The 19,006-nt window shown below is 37.9% G+C and overlaps 1 protein-coding gene across 1 annotated transcript in view; it reads right to left on the reverse strand.

Annotated features, from left to right (window-relative positions):
• Positions 1 to 19,006, reverse strand: part of cadm2b (cell adhesion molecule 2b) — a 456,432-nt gene that overhangs the window by 137,533 nt on the left and 299,893 nt on the right. The window contains exon 3 of the mRNA XM_055226183.1: positions 6,559 to 6,708. Coding sequence (XP_055082158.1) covers positions 6,559 to 6,708 — 150 coding nt within the window. The remainder of the gene's footprint in view (positions 1 to 6,558; positions 6,709 to 19,006) is intronic.

Raw genomic sequence — 19,006 nt, forward strand, 5'->3', positions numbered from 1 at the left:
GTAGTTGGTGACATCATGCATCACTGATTACATCCAGGTGTTTCTGATTCCTAACAGCTGGCTGCAGGGGGAGATTTTGAAGGGTGGACACCTGTGAAGTGTATAGCTTTATTCTTAAAGTCCACGCGTACATGAGTAACCAAGCTGTATAGATGGAGATGGTCTTAAAGACCGGGTATTATGCAAAATTGACTTTTTGAATTTTGAATGTTATAACGTGGTTTTCTCATCAAAAATGTGTCTGAAACGATTTTATATGTCACCCATCCATGTTTGCGTAATCCAGCAATCTCTCCTGAGCCTTATTCAAACCGTCCTTACAGTTAGCTGTAAAATTTGTCCAATGCTCCACCTACAAGCCTATGTCACTCATGCTCCCACATGACAATTCTCCATAAATATACAAAAACATGATACAAAACTATGCATATCAACTTGACAAACCTGATGTGATGTGCAGTAGTTTCATTTTCAGAATGATCACTGATTGTGTTGTGATAGTGCTCTGAAGGGGGGGTAACCTTTGACTCAGAGCATCAATAATGAAAGCGAAACTTATAAAACATGTTAATACGTTTTTGGCGTATTAATATTATATAGTCATGCCTGAGTGAAATACAAGATGTAGCAAATTTCAAAATGGTATAATGGCTCAGATTCAGACTGGGTGCTGGATCATACAATCATAGCTTCGACGAAAGTTAGAGCTAGCACATATCAGGTTTCATGTGTTAGTTTAATTAAAGAGAAATAATTGGGATATGTGGTCTTGTTCATGCCTAAGCTCTTTAAATGTTTGACTTAGTACTGTTGACAGAGTCTGATTATAGACTCAGAGAGAGGAGGGCCCACTCTGCCACTAAGATTCCAAAATATCAGTGCAAGTTCAGTGGAGGCTTCTATTTGTATTTTTATTTGTAACAAATCTATGTTGAATTTTTGCCCTCGTCTCACTGTGAGACCTACCACCTATCATTTTTGAGCCTAAATTAGCAATCTTATATCGCAGAGAGACAAAACTGTGCAACTTTACAGTAACACAGTGACAGCGGGGCATAGATTAGATAACACAGAACTTCATTGACCTCACAGTGGACAAAATACAATTCATAGTTTTCAAAGTCTTTTTTAAACTTGAATTTTCTTCTGACACACAATGGCACCACATCTCTGAGACATTAGGAAGACAACAGCTTGTCTCACTCCAAGCCAATCTACAGTTAGCAAGACCAGACCCAAAGTTAACATACGGCTCAATTTCACATTTTCCTTTGGCATGAACTCGAAAGCAACAACAACAATCGGAAGAAGGACAGTTTAGAGCCTCTTCCAAGCAATTAACTGCGTATTTGGCACGGCAGACATGTCTTCCCAGGTGCCACTCCCATAACTCCCCCCTCCCTCCTCCACAAACGGTCTTGAATTGTTGCATCGTTTCTGCTGGTTGTCATCACGATAGCACTGCCAATCTTTTCATTTGGGCGCGGAGAACACTTGGAATTTCAACAGTTTGGTCCCAATCCATTCATCTGTCATGTAATCTCAATGGGAGCCCAATAAAAGTTAATAGCTCATACACATTATATCCACACAAGGATCTAAATTGACTGCATTTATGTGATTATGCCAATTACACAAATAACATTGCGTTTTGGAGAGACTGGATTAGAACTAGTGGCACTTGTGAATTTTAAGATGAGAGGAAATTGAACTTGCGCTACATCTGTCTCATTCAGGAATCCACATCTTAATCCTTGGAAGTTTTTATCGGTCGTTTTTATATGACCAAAATCACGTAATTGATTTAATTTGATCTTTTCTTGTGTAAGATTTATTATTATTTATAAGCTATCTTTGGAGAAAATTTCAATCTAAATCGGAATCTATGATTGTTACAACAACCACTGACTGTTGAATGAAAATAATACATAATTTATCGCATTACATTATATTTACTATAACTAAACTTCCCTAAAAATGTATTCATTTATCTTGTCTACTAAAATTATATATACTAATATTTCAAAATACCACAAAAAACTGAACAAAAATAAAACAAAATAAAACAACATTAAATAATAGTATTTTATATGTGACCGTCTGTGTAATCCAAACTTTTTGACACATGGGCCACAATGGGTTCTAAATTTGACAGAAGGGCCAGGAGATATATATATATATATATATATATATATATATATATATATATATATATATATATATATATATATATATATATATATATATATATATATATATATATATATATATACACAATTTGTACAATGCTTTGCTACATATTATATATATATATATATATATATATATATATATATATATATATATATATATATATATATATATATATATATATATATATATATATATATATATATATATACGGGCATATACTAGTCTTTGTGGTCTTATACTACTTACTCAAAATCATTCTAAAACTGTTTAGGAAAGGTTCATTTTGGTCTTATGAGTTATTTTGTAGTGAATAAATATCCGGCTTATAATTTATTGTATAATAAAAAGTAGTAAGTAGCTATGTTTTTTTACATTTAGGTCAAGAAGCAAGCAACAGTATTTCATGATGCCAAGTAGGAGTGGGCAATATATCACAAAATAAATAATAATAATAAAATTAGTTATAATTCTATGCTGTCTAACGAATATGCAGAAAAGTTTATTTGAAAAATGTAGTGCAGAAAGATAAGTGCACAAAACATGACTACACAGCTCTGTTTTAGATCTGGGTAAAAATGGGTTGTGGGTGAGTTTGTAGTAAATTTAAATTACAGAATTTGGGGAAAATAATCTAAATCAGTCCAAAAACATTGGCAGATCTTAACAGCCAACGTTTTGTCTGGATTTCAAACAATCGGCATGGACCATGAAAAAAAACCATACTGGTCAATTTCTAATTTTCAGGCAAATTTTAGCACATTCCTGATACATTGTTAAAATATTGTCAGAAAATTGTGAACGAGATCATGCAAAAAAAAAAAAATAAATAAATAAATAAATAAATAAAAAAAAAAATAAAAATAAAAAATTGAGATATAATTTTTTGTCAATATCACCAATCACAGCCTGCTTCCTTTGGCCTCTCAACTAATGACATCTCAAGCCATTGAATTTTAATAGGTTGTTTATTTTATGTTTACCAGTTTTAATACAAGAGACTGTTAGTTTTGAGACACAGTGAGCTAGCTAGCATAACTTCATTCATACCTAGACATGAGCCTCTCTAGATAAGCGGTACTACAAAGTGGGTTCACAAATAGCTCTCTCAATCCTGCAGTACAGGCCTCAGTATTGATGCTTTCGGAGAAGACATTTCCCAAATTCACTAAGTTCACTCATTCAAAAACATTCATCACACAACACAACATGTTCCCCTCTGTTCCCCTTGTCGACATTAGATTAGACCGGTGAACTAATTGTAGTTACATAGTATTGCAACAGCTCACTTCCTCTTTGTGCTGATTTACAAACAACGATACACATGTAGGGCAGCTAAAATGCTAATTAGCAATCGTTTGACAGTCCACAGGCAATACTGTTGTAAACAAGACTGCCAGTGCTGCTCCAGTACAGTAATTGTGTTTGAAGCTGCACATTTTATTTTAGCAGTGCCCTGGGACAATAAAACAAAAGAAGTTTATGAAAACAATGTGATCCAGATATTTTAATTATCATGATCAGTGTAAAGCCATAACTAAAGAAATGTTTTGAGTTAGATTTGGGAGTATTGTATTGATGTTGTATTGACTTTCAACATTTTGTACAACGTCCACAGAAAAAAAGTCATGAATACTTGTGGACCTATTCTGCAAAATCAACTTTTCAGAGCTTTTAACCATGTTATAATTTTTCCCCTCACTATTTACTTACCCAAAGTTGTATGTGAAGTGATTTGTGTTTGAGCAATCTGTAATTGCTTATTTTCAAGGTGCCACTTTGCTGTTTTTACATTTTTCAACCCCCGTTTTCCTCACCACAGTCATATGCCCGCTGCTCTCTACTTAGTTTGTTCTACAATTTTATTTTCTTAAATCGGTGATACAAGTAGAATTCGGCAGTTAGCTTGATCTGCAGATATCCATCACAGGTGCCGACAGCTACACAGCTCTTTGTTGTGATGACATTTACCATGATGTCAGCTCTCACTGGGCACCGCAGTTTTTGATTAAGTAATTTCAGATGAATATCGTGATTTAAAATGTGCAAATGATAACATAATGGCAAGGCAAGGAAAGTTTATTTGTATAGCACAATTCGTACACAAGGTAATTCAAAGCGCTTTACAGAATAAGAAAGACATTAAAATCACACAAATCAAAACATAAATAATCACAAATAATCATCATAAATTTACCATTAAAAGAGGAGAGTGCAGAATAAAAACCTTTCAGTCGTATGCACAGCTAAACAGAACAGAATAATGATCCACAGGTGTCAGAGATTATAACTATAGAGCGGATGCAAGCACAATAGGTCTTCTTTCAGAATAAGACAAAACTTTAGAAAGCATGATACTCAATTAGCAGGTCAAATGAACTCGAAGTGCAGTGAAACAACTTCAAGTGCATTTCTATAAAAGTAGGTGAGTAAGGAGGTAGAGTATATTGATTTAATTATAACCTTGATGCCACATTAACAGTCTCACTAAATAATTGTGCAAAATGTACATATGTGTTGTGGAAATTACCAAGTAATGTTTGTTTACCAAGTAATTCATTCACCAAACAATCCAAACTATCCCTTTGACATCAACAACAGCACAAAATTAGCTAATGAAGTATTTCGCCAGCCTCAGTCAAGTTCTTATGGCAACCCATATAAAATTTCTGCTGATTTGGAGCCAAACAGTTCCAAACTCCATAGACTAACTATATAAATGTTTTATATTATTTATTTGCTTACATCATTACAACAATGAAAATGTATGCACCTAAAATACACTTATTTACTGTTATATTACTCAAAGTTGGTTAAAAAACATGTTTAAACCGGATCCTGTAGATAGTGCTCCCCCTGCAGATCATGCAGCGAGACTGGCCTCCTAATAGCTGTCAACAATAAATGGGGGCTAGGTGTACAGAAGTTTGCACTGTTAAAATTAGGAATGGGATAAGATCTCGTGCCACAAGATCTCATGAGACAGAACTGCCACATGGTTGTGCGCACACAAGGAAAATGATCTTGTGACATTTCTTTTCCAAATATAAAGATTTTGGGTTAGACATGAAATGGCTCAAGTCTTGCAAGTTACACCACTTCAGAAGCTGTAGTTCTTCAATGCAATGGTATAATGACAACAAGAAATTACATAAAATACATTTTAAAAATGTTGCCAAAAATGTGCAGCTAAATGCCAAAATTGTGAATTGCATTCCACAATTTATTTAATAGAAATGATGCAAAAATCTTGTCTTATGTTGTTTTTGCGGACCCAATCTCACCTTATTGGATCTGTGTCTCATCCTATCCCTAGTCAAAATGTATGAAAAAAATGTTATTTAAAAAAAAAAAAATGGATTGAACTGCAATGTTGAATTGCTATATAACTCAGATCTGCTAGACAGAAGAGCAACAGGTACATATAATCACAACAAAATGATAACTACTGACCAAACCAAGATGGCTTCATCTAACAAATATGTGAATCCAAGATGGCTTCATCGAGCAAATATGTGAATCCAAGATGGCTTCATCTAACAAATATGTGAATCTAAGATGGCTTCATCTAACAAATATATGAATCCAAGATGGCTTCATCTAACAAATATGTGAATCCAAACTGTGCATGAGGCACATTTTCATGTTATTCTAATTATTACTTTGGTGGGATAGTATCTGTGCTAAATATTTATCATAAGTTTAAGTGAGTTAAGTGGCAGTTTGTGGAAAAGGTTTAAAAAATAAGTAGCACTGAGTTATAACACAGAATATCTCTACCTACGTTAGCAACACAGAAAATTCCATCCAAAATGTAGGGACAATTATGCACAAGAATTTTTGTAATGGATTAAACACTGATTTAACAAACTAAAGGTGTTGTGATTTATACTGATTGGTCTACTCGTAAATATTGTCCTTGTTAACATTATTGTTGCTAAAATAACCTCTATGTATGTCACATCTGCTGCCTGTGTCCAACCAGGAAAGAAAACTATAAACTTCTTCAATATAATGATATTAACTGTGTTTTAGTGAAATGAGTAATCTAACCTGTCATATACTTTAAAATAGTGATATGTATCTTATGTCATATATCACGCACCCTAAAGACACAGCAAAATCAATATTTCAACATTAAATCATAGTACTTTCCTTTATATTCCTATGTGGCCTTATATCTGTGTAATTCCTTAGTCATCCATGTAGGTTCCATAGTGGTCCATGGGTGTATACTAGTCTATGTTGTCTTAGGAAAGGTCCATTTCTGTCCTGTGAATATGACTTTTTTAGTATCAGTACCTGCTATCTAGTTTCAATACTAGTTTCATTATCAATTAGTATCTGATTTTTTGAGTCAACACTCACCTTTCTTGTCCCCGAAGAAGAGCGTCTGCTGTGCCGGGTTGGACCACTGGAGGGAGGTGTTGTCGTTGTACTCCACTCTGCAGGTCATGTTGGCTGCTGTGCCCTCCACCACCGTGACATTCTGCGTGATGGGGAACTGGCCCTGGCTTCCTGTAGGAGTGGAAAGGGGAGAGAGGGGTAAGAGAGAAGCAGAGAGTTAGGGTAATACTCCAAGCAGTCCTACCATATGTGTGGCCCTTATTACACCAGGTTAAATCAATGTATCTTAGTGCAGAGGGGAGAAATGAGAGGTGGAGATCTGCTGTGTCAAGGTGATAGAGCAGAGGGTTTCAAAGTATGGTGCGCAGGCTTTTTCTGGTGGTACTCAGGGGCTGATCTGAATTGCAAGACTACAAGTCACTAAGAGAAGAATGTTTTAGTCCTGTAGTAGCCTGAGCTTGTCCTGGTTGAGATTTGCAACCAGTCATGTTTTAGAGTGGCTTTAACATTTATTAAGTCTGGTTTTAGACTTACTTCAGTGCATATTCAGGCTTGTTTCTAGTACCTGAAAAGTTTTTTTTTTTTAGGAGCACTTGCTGGCAAAGTTTGAGAAACACTGCCAAAATATTTTTATCTATTTTTTTCATTTGTGTTGCCTTTTAAAACTTACAATGTGAGTGCTCAGTCCTGATCCCAAGTAAGTTGTACACATGAGGAGGGTGCATTTAGGAAGCAAGGGAGGGCATCCGACCCAAACACCTACTACATATACCTACTAAACTACCTATTAGTTGTTTTTAGAGGTAAAGGAAATCACCCTAGCACCCAGAAGAAAGATACAGAGACACAGTGAGAACATACAAGCTCCAAACAGCTTTCCATGGTCCATGAATAAAATCAAGAACCTTGTGAGACAATACCGATGACCACTATGCATCTGGCACTGGGCATTCAATGTGATAGTCTATTTTAAAGATACTGTATAGCTTAGAATCTAGATCAGACATGGGCAAACTACGGCCCGGGGGCCACATACGGCCCTTTGGGTTTATTAATCTGGCCTGCAGAACATGATCAAATTATATTAAAATAGGTAAGGGTAAACCTTGCTCAAAGTTTTTCTGCTGTGTTTATTTAACTGAAATTTAGAAAATGAATTATTAATCTAATTAATGCATTTGGAAAACAATTTGTACATATATGCGTATCCTGGCCCGGCCCCTCTGTCAAATTTTAGAACCCATTGTGGCCCGTGTAGCAAAAAGTTTGCACACCTCTTATCTAGATCAGCAATAACCATATCAAGGTAATATGGCCACTGTTAAGTCCTTTCCTTATGTCTTATATGCAACAGTAAGAAGAGGATTCAGAACTTCCTATTTCTGCATATGGTCAAAACTGGTCATGTAAACGGGAGGTGGAATATATATATATATATATATATATATATATATATATATATATATATATATATATATATATATATATATATATATATATATATATATATATATATATATATATATATATATATATATATAGGCAAGGCAAGGCAAGTTTATTTGTATAGCACAATTCGTACACAAGGTAATTCAAAGTGCTTTACAGAATAAGAAAGACATTAAAATCACACAAATCAAACATAAATAATCACAAATAATCATCATAAAATCAACATTAAAAGAGAAGAAATATATATATATATATATATATATATATATATATATATATATATATATATATATATATATATATATATATATAAAGTAACAGTTAAATCATTAATATTGCAATAGTTATTTATGTAATGCTGTGCAAAATTAACATTTAAAGAACACATTTGTTTGTGATTTTAAATATTTCACATTTTCTAACTTAAAGTAAGGTCTGCATTTGGAAAATATACTCTATAAACTGTGCCTCCATTTCCAATGGGGTGAAGAAAAGGCTATGCCAATAAAGTCAATAAAGTCAATAAAATGATTTCTTTGCAAATACAGTGTGAATACAGAATGTGTCCACTGCAAACTGTGCATTTTTTAGTGCTCTGACAAGATGACTTTAGATTAAAACTTTTAAAATAGTACATTTTGTATAATGTGTTCTTTAAAACAGTGGTATAAACTCTACATTTCTACACTTTTGCTGTTGATTTTTACAGTATTTGAATCTGAACCAACACATTCAAGCACATTTGATGGGTTGCCATAACATGGACTAAACATTGTTATCGAGAGAGTAAAAAACTCAACCTTAAATCCCCACTTTTCCTCACACAATGAAAGGAAGTCTCCCAGTGTGAATTCCTGCCGGATCTAATTGGTACTGTGGCCTAATTACTGGTAGTCAGGCAGTCCGGTGTCGGTGGCGAGCTGCAGCCGGGTGTCAAATTGACACATAATCCCGGAGAGTGTGGGTGCGGATTCATGCCACCGCTCTGCCCCAGAAAGTCACTCATCACTGGGCAGCGGACTCCCAAATGAGCCCTAATCAGCCGGCCATGTTGGATGTTAGCTCCTCACTCCACATTTGTACCAGTCATCACACCTAAGTCCTGCTAACTACGTTGCCAAAGTGTTCTGTAAGCGGAGCTCTGGAAGTGAACTCAGGTCTCAGGAACAAAATTATCCTTTGTTATGAGAACAGGAAAGATAGCAGAGATGATGAAAAGAGCTGTAACTGGACTATTAGGAAGAGGTCTAGTTTTACTGTGAAATATGGATTGTGTCATATACTGGCAAATCAGAGATGGGAGAGAGCCAAAAGTTGTCCACAAGAAAGATGTGTTCACACTTGTTAATATTTGGTTCTATATTGAGTCCTGATTTTTGTCCCGTTCTAGTTGTGGTCTAGTCCATCTCAGTTATACTCAAGGTGAAATGCTCAGTAGTGTTCTAAAAGTACTCAGTAGTGATCTGAAAGTAAAAAAATAAAAATATTTGGACTGATAAAAAGTGCAAAAGCATTTCCAAATAGTAGTCATAAATCTTTTGTGCTGCAGAGTCAATCAATATTTTCTTGTTACCTCAAACATTAGAGCTGTGAGCTACTGTGAAGATGGAAAGAGAAATAATCAGTTAATAAGAAGCATTTTAGGCCACCTATACTGTTCAATAAGGCTAAATGAGCCTGTAAGTGAACTCAGGAACAAAATGCCCCTTTGTTATAAGACCTGAAAAAACAGCAGAGATTATAAAAAGGGCTGTGATGCTTCACTCAGACCCAGGCCAGCTGCGGCTCCAGTGTCAGCAGTTTTGTTGCATTTTGTAACACTCACCCTCAGAGTGGTACTCTGGTGTGCTGTTGTGTCATCTCTTTAAGCTACCCACATGAGACCACGTAATCACGCCATAACTATTTATTTATTAAGGGAAGAGGCTGTGGTCAGCTGCAGTGTCCGGCATAAATACACTCTCAATGGAAAGAATACCGCCGTGGCACCTCCACTCGCACGGTATGCAGTTTTTGATTAAACTACTACCGTATTTTCTGGACTATACATCGCTTCGGAGTATAAATTGCACCTGCAAAAAAAAAAAAAGAAGCATGATAATGAAGAATAAAACATATATAAGTTGCACTGGACTATAAGTTGCATTTTTTGGGGGAAATTTATTTCACAAAATTCGAGACCAAGAGAAGACATTTTATCTTTAAAGGCAAGTTATAATAATAACAATAAAATAGAGAACAACAGGCTGAATAGCAGTACAGCATGCTAACGTATTACACAGACATCGAACTGAATAAATGTCTGTTTTGTTAATGTAAGATATTAACAGTTAACAGTTAATAACTATGACTAATCAGATAACTAACTATAAGTAGATGAAACGTTGCTACCAAATGGCTGTCTGTGTGGCTGTACATGTGACTGACAACTGCGCAAGGGCACTCTAGGCTTATGTATCAATATGACAGTGTGACATTAACAAAGATGCAACTTATAATTTCAAATATAAGTCGAATCTGAGTATAAGTCGCACTCCTGGCCAAACTATGAGAAAAAGTGTGACTTATAGTCTGGAAAATACAGTACTCAAGTGCCACAAATCTTGTTTAAATAAGAATGTAACAGACATGAAAATGCATGAAAAGTGTATTTATAAATGAGATGCCATAATAACAAAACGCAATATGATTTTGCACCAAAACCACTAGAGAAATTTGTTGGATAATGTCAAGAAGTAGAAAAATGCCCCATAGGCTGCTTATCAGAGTGCAATTATAGCATTAATCCAGAAATGATGGGCCTTGGGCAAATCTGGAACATTTGGCAGTTCACAGCATGGCTCAGATGGACATTTAAAAACAAACCAATAAATTACAAATTCACACATTCTTTATATGGCTGATACAACAAACTTTTTTCATTTAACTAGTGTAATTTAACCAAAGCATAACTTCTTTTTGTCTTTGTTTTTGTTTTTAAGAAGAAATAGATATTAAGAAAATTTGTAAAAATCAACTTTTGAGCTTTTAATGATGTTATAATGGTGCTCCATCATAATCAGATAATTAGTTTACTCAGAGTCATGTGTCATCCATGTTTGAGTAATCCTGTACTGTCATGCAATTGAGGCTTGAGTGCTAAGAAAATGCTCTATATTTATTTGCGATAATTCAAAAAATTCGGACTCTGGGACAAGCATGTAGGGTAAAAAAATACCATGTAAGTATTTCTGCTATTAAGCCGTTCTAAATCAGTATTGCAGTTTAGAATGATTAAAATGTAAAATAATGTTGTACATTAAGTTAGTTTATTATAAATGCACAGTCTTCTTTAAAGGACACACATTATGCATTATTTGTATTGCTATTGGCCATATGATCTTGAGTATTTTTGCTTTTGCATTTCATGTTTTAGAAACTAAAATAATGGCTATAGAAAACCAACAAAACATTATTTTGCATAAACTGAACTCCCCTTGGTATAAGCATGCATCTACTTGTAGGATGGAATAAGCACAATTTAACAACAGAAACAAATTTGATGATGCAATGATTTATGGACCTAAAAACTGCACATGAGAATATCTACCTGTGATGTAACAATCCAGGGAAAATAGAAACAAAGATGACCTCATAAACAGGGTTCATGAAACCAGTGGCAAAATATAACTAACAACAATTAAAAATGCTCTAAAAGGTAAAGGTTTATCATCACCTTTAACCGACATGGCTACCAAGTCAACATCTACCCACTTCCCCTCTGAATGACTCGACCCACAAACTTGATGCACTTTGTGACTCAGAGAGGGGAGTGTTCTCTGCGTTGAACGTGACATTGCCCCCCTGTCCCTGGTCCTCTCCGGAACATGCAGCGACAAAGGGCCGCAAAGGGGGCATCTGGCCACTTCATTAGACCCCCTTGCACTGCAGAGCATAGCACCAGCCACTGCCAAAGGTCCATGCACTTTCCTTGACCTCCATTGTCCTTTTGGCTGGAGGAGAAAAGGGACCGGCCAGGCTAAAAATAACACGGCAAGCAGCAGAATTCTGACCGTTTGCACTTTCGCTCATTACGGCCAATCACATCAGCGAACATATTTCATCATTCTGATAATCCACTGCAGTTGGCAGTGACATGAGGCTGAGAGAGAAGGTAAGAGGAAGCAGATGAGTAGTGAAGCCAGGAAGTCATCTTAACAACACAAAAAATCTCTCCTATTAACAAATGCATAATGTGCATCCTTTTAAGAAAACAAAATAAGACTGTGCTTTTACAAAAGACGATGCCACATGAACCCAATGGGCACTTCACCTTCGTCTTCAACCAAAACTTGTGATTGTTTTAATGTATCTAACTCAAATTAATTAGTATGATGGATTCTTATGAGTTAGTGAACTCACAAATATTCATCATGTTCAGCAACTTCAATGATGGCAACTCCTGTTTTAGCCTCATTTAAAGGTCCTATATTACACAAAATAGATTCTGGTGAGCTTTAAGCCATGTTATGATGTTGTTACTTTCTCAAAAACATACTCAGATGTGTGTTTTGTTTCAGTAACACATGTTTGAGTAATCTTTTATTATTACCGTAGTCTGTCTACATAGCTCAAAATGCTCTGCTCACTTGTAGTGGTAGTTTTCACATTAACAGCTACCATATAGTTTTAGTTCAGAAGAGATTGGTAATTCCAGAGCTGAAATTATCCAAATGATTCTAGGGAAGGTGTATGGAATTTAAAAACACTTGCTGCTCCACTGTGCTTTTAAACTGTACACACCTTCCTGTATTACCACATGGCGTCACAAGGTGGAGTGTTTTCTGTTTGAACTTGGCCTAAATATGCAAGGTTTGTGTGTTAAACATGTATGAATGAAACAAAACACAACTGTTTTGGATAAGGAAACAACATTATAACATCAGAAAATACTGTAATATAGGCCCTTTAAATAACGTTTTTTCAGTGTTTTAGCAAATAGCAAATCCTGAAGCCCCCCAACAGCAGCTATGATATTTTTTATATTCAGAAATCATTGCTGAATTTGACTTACTCTGTGCATATTATTTAAAGCTAAAAACCCCATCATAAAATGAGAGATTGTTTTAAAATATTAGAATAATGCATAGAGTAGGCCTGGTAACTTTCTTTTAGGACTTGCTGCATTTTGCACTTTCATGTTTCTACATGGCGGAAATACCTCGTGAGAATCCTGCTGAGCCCCAACTCAAATCTGTATCTGCTCTGACAACCTACAAACCTAATCCTCTGCACCAACTTTAGACACCATTTCATATTTTTGTGCCGGCGATTTGAGGGCAGGCGGATTTACTCCCCCAGCACAGTGCCAAAGTGCATCCTTGGAAGTCGGTGAACCACAAAGCACTCTGGGAAGCAGACAGCTCTGGCTGAGACCCCAGCTCTCACCTCTCTGTTAAAGAAGCATACGTTCAGCTGTGTGCGAAACCCGTCCAACAAAGGCTCCATCTCACTGGAAGAAACTGACCTGAAGTTGTACAACAAATGTGAGAATACAAACTGGCAAGCACTCTTATGACAAATGTCAAAGACTGAGGGAAATGGGCGGGTAAAAATAGTCAGCGGAACAAAATGAGATGAGGCTTTTCAAACAGGGAGTAACCCGGCCTGTTATGATAATTACTATATCGTTCAATACATGAAAACTGGAACAATATTTTTTCTGGGGGGCAATATTTATTACTTATTAAAATCTCTTTATTTAGTTATTTAGTTATTTTTTGGCTATTTAAGGTAAGATTTAAGTTGAATTAATCACTTCTATAACTCCTTAAAGATGCAAACTATTCACTTAAGTGTTTCATTCTACTGTTTATTTATTGAAGTTCCTGTCAGTGGCATAAACTAGTTTCACTATTATCGTTTATTATCTATATTTACTTCAGTGATACATCACACTTCAAAAGATGTTATCATGACAGGTCTAGGAATGCCCAATTGCAATATAACAAAAATAATAACCTGATTAGCAACCATATCAATGAAATATCCCTGGTTATAGATTGGATAGAATAATCAATAAATGCAATATGTATATCAGCAACAATGACATTGAAACAATATCGTAGCCCATGTATCGAAATACATATCGAATCGTGGGAAAATGGTATTCCAATTCCCGCAGATGAATGTTGTTGCTGTGTCTTTGGGCACACCTCGCCCACAGTGTCTGTGTACACTGGTGTATGAATGTGCGAGTGTTTCCTTGATATAAAGCGCTTTCAGGGTCTTGAAGGTGGTAAAGCACTATATAGAAATGTAACCATTTATCATTTACCATTTTTAACAATTATTATTATTCCTTTGATAATATTTTTTGGAAAATAAACAATACAGACTTTTAATCATTGTCATGCGACACAGAAAAAAAGTAAAATATCTTACTAAAAAGTTGAAGAAGAGGTCCTACATAACTGTAATGAAGACTTAGGTGTTGAAGGCTGTTCCAAGGCAAGCCAAGAGAGAATGAAAAGTGACCCAGCTCTGTGTAGAATGACCATCCACTTACAGGGCACATAGAGCTCTTTATAAGCTGTTTACAATGGGAGTTCCCCTTCTCTCCACCCCTATGCATTCAACTGAATGAGAGCTCAGTCAAGGCCATAGGCAGTCAGTAACATGAATGCCATCACTCTCTGCACGTCACATGCAATAAAACAAGATAATAGATAAATAGTTTAAAATAATTTTAAAAATAAACTAAAAATAGACTCTAATATAACGTCTCCGTAAAGTGACTTGAGTATTGCACATAGGTATGGTTGAATGACACATGTTCAGTTTTAACAGTGATCATTGTACAGTCTGACAGCAGCAGGAAGGAAAGACCTGCGAAACCTCTCCTTCACACAGCGAGGGTGAATCAGTCTGTCACTGAAGCTGCTCTCCAGGGCAGACAGAGCGTCCTGCAGGGGGTGAGACTCATGGCCCAGCATAGAAATGACCTTAGCCAGGACCCTCCTGTCCCCCACCTCCTGCACTGAGTCCAGAGGACAGCCCAGGATGGAGCTGGACTTCTTGATGACCTTGTCCAGCTTCTTCCTCTCCCTCTCTGTGATGCTGCTGTTCCAGCAGACCACACCGTACAAGATGGCTGATGCCACCACAGAGTCATAGAAGGTCTTCAGGAGTGGCCCTCTCACTCCAAAAGACCTGAGTCTCCTCAGGGGATAGAGCCTGCTCTGGCCCTTCCTGTACAGTGTGTCTGTCTTGTGAGTCCACTCCAGTTTGTTGTTCAGATGAACACCCAGGTACTTGTATGAGTCCACCCTCTCAATTTCCCTTCCCTGAATGTTCACTGAGGGGGCAGTAGAGTGGCGTCTGCGGAAGTCCACCACCATCTCCTTGGTCTGCATTGATGATGAGGTGGTTCTGCTGACACCAGTCCACAAAGTCCTGCGTTAGTCCTCTGTACTCCACATCATCATCATCCTTGATGAGTCCAATGATGGCAGAGTCATCAGAGAACTTCTGCAGGACGCAGCTGTCTGTGTTGTGTCTGAAGTCTGCAGTGTAAAGGGTGAAAAGAAAGGACAGTGCCCTGCGGCGCCACCACACTACAGGTCACGAGTCCAGACTCTTGGCCTTGGCTTTGGTTCTTGGCTCTCACAAACTGGGGCCGGTTTGTGACATAGTCCAGGATCCAGTCTGCCAGGTCACAGTCCACCCCGGCAGTCTCCAGCTTGTCCCTCAGGAGCAGTGGCTGGATGGTGTTAAAAGCACTGGAGAAGTCAAAGAAGAGAATCCTCACAGTGCTGCTGGGGTTCTCCAGGTGAGACAGTGAGAGGTGCAGCAGGTAGATGACAGCGTCCTCCACTCCGATGCCAGGCCGGTATGCAAACTGCAGCGGGTCCATCGCTGAACTCACGGTGGAGCGGAGGTGGCCAAGGACCAGTCTCTCAAGTGTCTTCATCAGGTGAGATGTTAGAGCCACCAGCCTGAAGCTGCTGAGCTGCTTGGCCTGTGGCGTCTTGGGCACCGGTACCACGTAGGAGGTCTTCCATAGTTGTGGTACCACCCTCAGCTTTAGGCTTATGTTGAAGACATGCTCCATAACTCCGCACAGTTCATCTGCACAGGACTTGGAGCCTGGAGCTGATGCCGTCTGGTCCTGCTGCCTTCCTGGGTCTGATCATCTTGAGCTCCAGTCTCACCTGGGCTGTAGAAAATGACAGTGGCAGGCTGGGAGGATGGGTGAGTCCATGTGTATTGGTGGGCTGAAGAGTAGAGGCAGAGATGGAGGGGAGAGTAGGCAGCTGGTTGGGGGGAGGGGTGGGTGATTGATCAAATCTCAGGAAGTGAGAATTGAGGTCGTTCACCCACAACAGGTCCCCCTCCGTCTGGGCAGGAGGTGCTTTGAAGCCTGAGATAGTCTTTAGACTTCTCCACACCCCCTGGACGTTCTTCTCCTGTAGCTGTTGCTCTGTCCTTCTCTTATGGCTGGCTTGGCTTGTCCTGATTTTCCTCCTCAGCTTCTTCTGTACAGCCTTCAGCTCCTACTTGGTCCCTGACCTAAAAACTCTCTTCTTCTCCTTCAGCAGCTTTTATGTCAGGGTTAATCCATGGCTTGTTGTTCGGAAAACACCGCACCATCTGGGAGGGAACGATGTTTTCAAAACAGAAGTTTATGTAGTCCGTGATGCAATCAGTCATTGCATTGACGTCCTCTCCATGTGGGTGACAGAGCTCTGTCCACACTGTGGTGTCAAAGCAGTCTCTCAGAGAATCCTCACTCTCAGCAGTCCACTTCTTCACCACACGGGACACCACAGGCTGTCTGTGCACAATGGGCTGGTACACAGGCTCAAGATGGAGAATGTTGTGGTCAGCTCTACCCAGGGAAGACAGTGGGGATGAAGAATAACACTCCTTGGCATTGGCGAAAAATAAGTCCAAGGTTTTATTGTCTCTTGTGGGGCAGGTAACATACTGAGTGCATGTGGGCAGAACAGGTGCAGGAGATGCATGATTGAAGTCTCCAGAGATCAGGAAGAGAGCCTGTGGGTGCTTTGTTTGGAGTGTGCTGGTACAGGAGTGCAGCATGTCACAGGCCGTCTCAGCATTAGCAGAGGGAGGAACATACACAGCGATCACAATCACATGTGAGAACTCCCTGGGCAGATAATATGGCCTCATGCTAACAGCCAGCAGCTCAATGTCTTTGTCACACAGCTGCGTCTTCACTGTACAGTGTCCAGGTTTGCACCACTTCTCATTCACAAACAGAGCCAAACCTCCTCCTTTCCTCTTGCCGCTCTCTGCCGTCCTGTCTGTGCGCAGTAGGTGAAAGTTGTCCATAGCAACAGCTGAATCCGGAATTTGCTGGGTTAATCAGATCTCCGTGAAAAGCATGATGCTGCTGTCTCTGTATTCCCGCTGATATCGCGTGAGCGCCGCTAGTTCGTCCGTCTTTTTCGAAATAGACCGCACGTTTCCCGCGATGACAGAAGGGAGCACAGGTCTGAAGCGTCTCTTCTTTTCCCGGAGTTTACGTCCCGCTCGTCTGCCCCTCCGTGTTCTCCGTAGCAGCTCCGCTGGGATGTCATGTCGATCCTGCGGGAGCACGACAGACCCGCGTAGTGCTATCAGCTGTTCTGTGGAGTAAACAATGGGTGGTCGCGGTCCCACGTACATTGCGCCGGTGAAATTTGGCGAAATACAACAACAAAAAACCCACACTATTTACAAAAAGTGCCAAACAAACAAAGAGGGTAAAGAGTAAAAAGAGTAGGAAAAAGTTGGAAAATAGAGGAGCGCGATGCAAACCAGCTGCTGCTCTCGCCAGTGCCGGAAGTTAAGTGATAATTTTAATGATCATTTTAGTAGTCAAGCAGTCAAACTATTCATTCTATTAGACCTGAAGGATGAATCGAGTCATTCAATTAGAAAAAAGATTCAAATTCTATGTTCTTGCTTTGATGATTTTCTATGTTGTTGCTTTGATGATTTTTTTTTTTTAAACCGTGTGAGCTAACAGAACCAGTGCAACACTTGTTTCCGCACGGAGCTTGCACAACAGTAAAGAGTACTGTGTATTTTAGATCCACAAGTGAGTTTAGGGAGCAGAGTTTAGTTGTGTGTGAGCACAAAGGCGGCGGTGATGAAACAAACCAGTTAATAAATAAAAGACTGCACCGAGGGCCAAAGACACAGAGGCTAATGGAAACGGCACACGGAGCTAGCGCTTCAAAATCATCTCAGAGAGGAATGAGTGTGCTGGAGAGCACAGAGCTCAAAGCACTCACCAGGATAAACACATGTAGATGTGAAGTCAAGCTGAAGTGATGGGATGTAAAACTGAAATGAATTCATAGAAACTGTAACTATAGTTCAGACTGAATATGGCCTGTTTACAGTACAGTAAGACGAGTCAATCAGTAGAGAAATTCTGAACCAGTATCCCTGTCTATCCAAGCCAAGTAAAAAAAAAAAAAAAGTTTTTATATATATATATATATATATATATATATATATATATATATATATATATATATATATATATATATATATATATATATATATATATATATATATATATATATAATTTACACACTCATAAGCCACTGCTAGTCATGTATAGGCCTGTCATTGACTTATTGCACAATACATCACAAATGGAACAATATTTTTTGGGGGTCAATATTTATTGCGGGGACTTTTTCTTTGCAGTAGAGGGATTTATTTTATTTTATTTTATTTTTTTTGTTTGCAATATGATAAGATTTGAGCTGTAGAAGGTTAAATAACTTCTATGACTTATTATTGATACAACCTAATTACTTAAGTTTTGTGTTCTCTGACTTAGTTATTTTAGCTCATGTTTTAAAAAATATACTGTACATTTACACTATTTTATATATTGTACATTGACAGTATTTTGTGTGGGATATTTTTGCTTTAAGGTTTGGTTTCAATATTGTTCTTTATTGTCTAGATTGTCTTCAGCAATATATTGCACTTCAACATTAGTTATTGTGAC

The sequence above is a fragment of the Periophthalmus magnuspinnatus genome, chromosome 13 (genome assembly GCF_009829125.3).
Source record: "Periophthalmus magnuspinnatus isolate fPerMag1 chromosome 13, fPerMag1.2.pri, whole genome shotgun sequence".
NCBI lineage: Eukaryota > Metazoa > Chordata > Actinopteri > Gobiiformes > Gobiidae > Periophthalmus > Periophthalmus magnuspinnatus.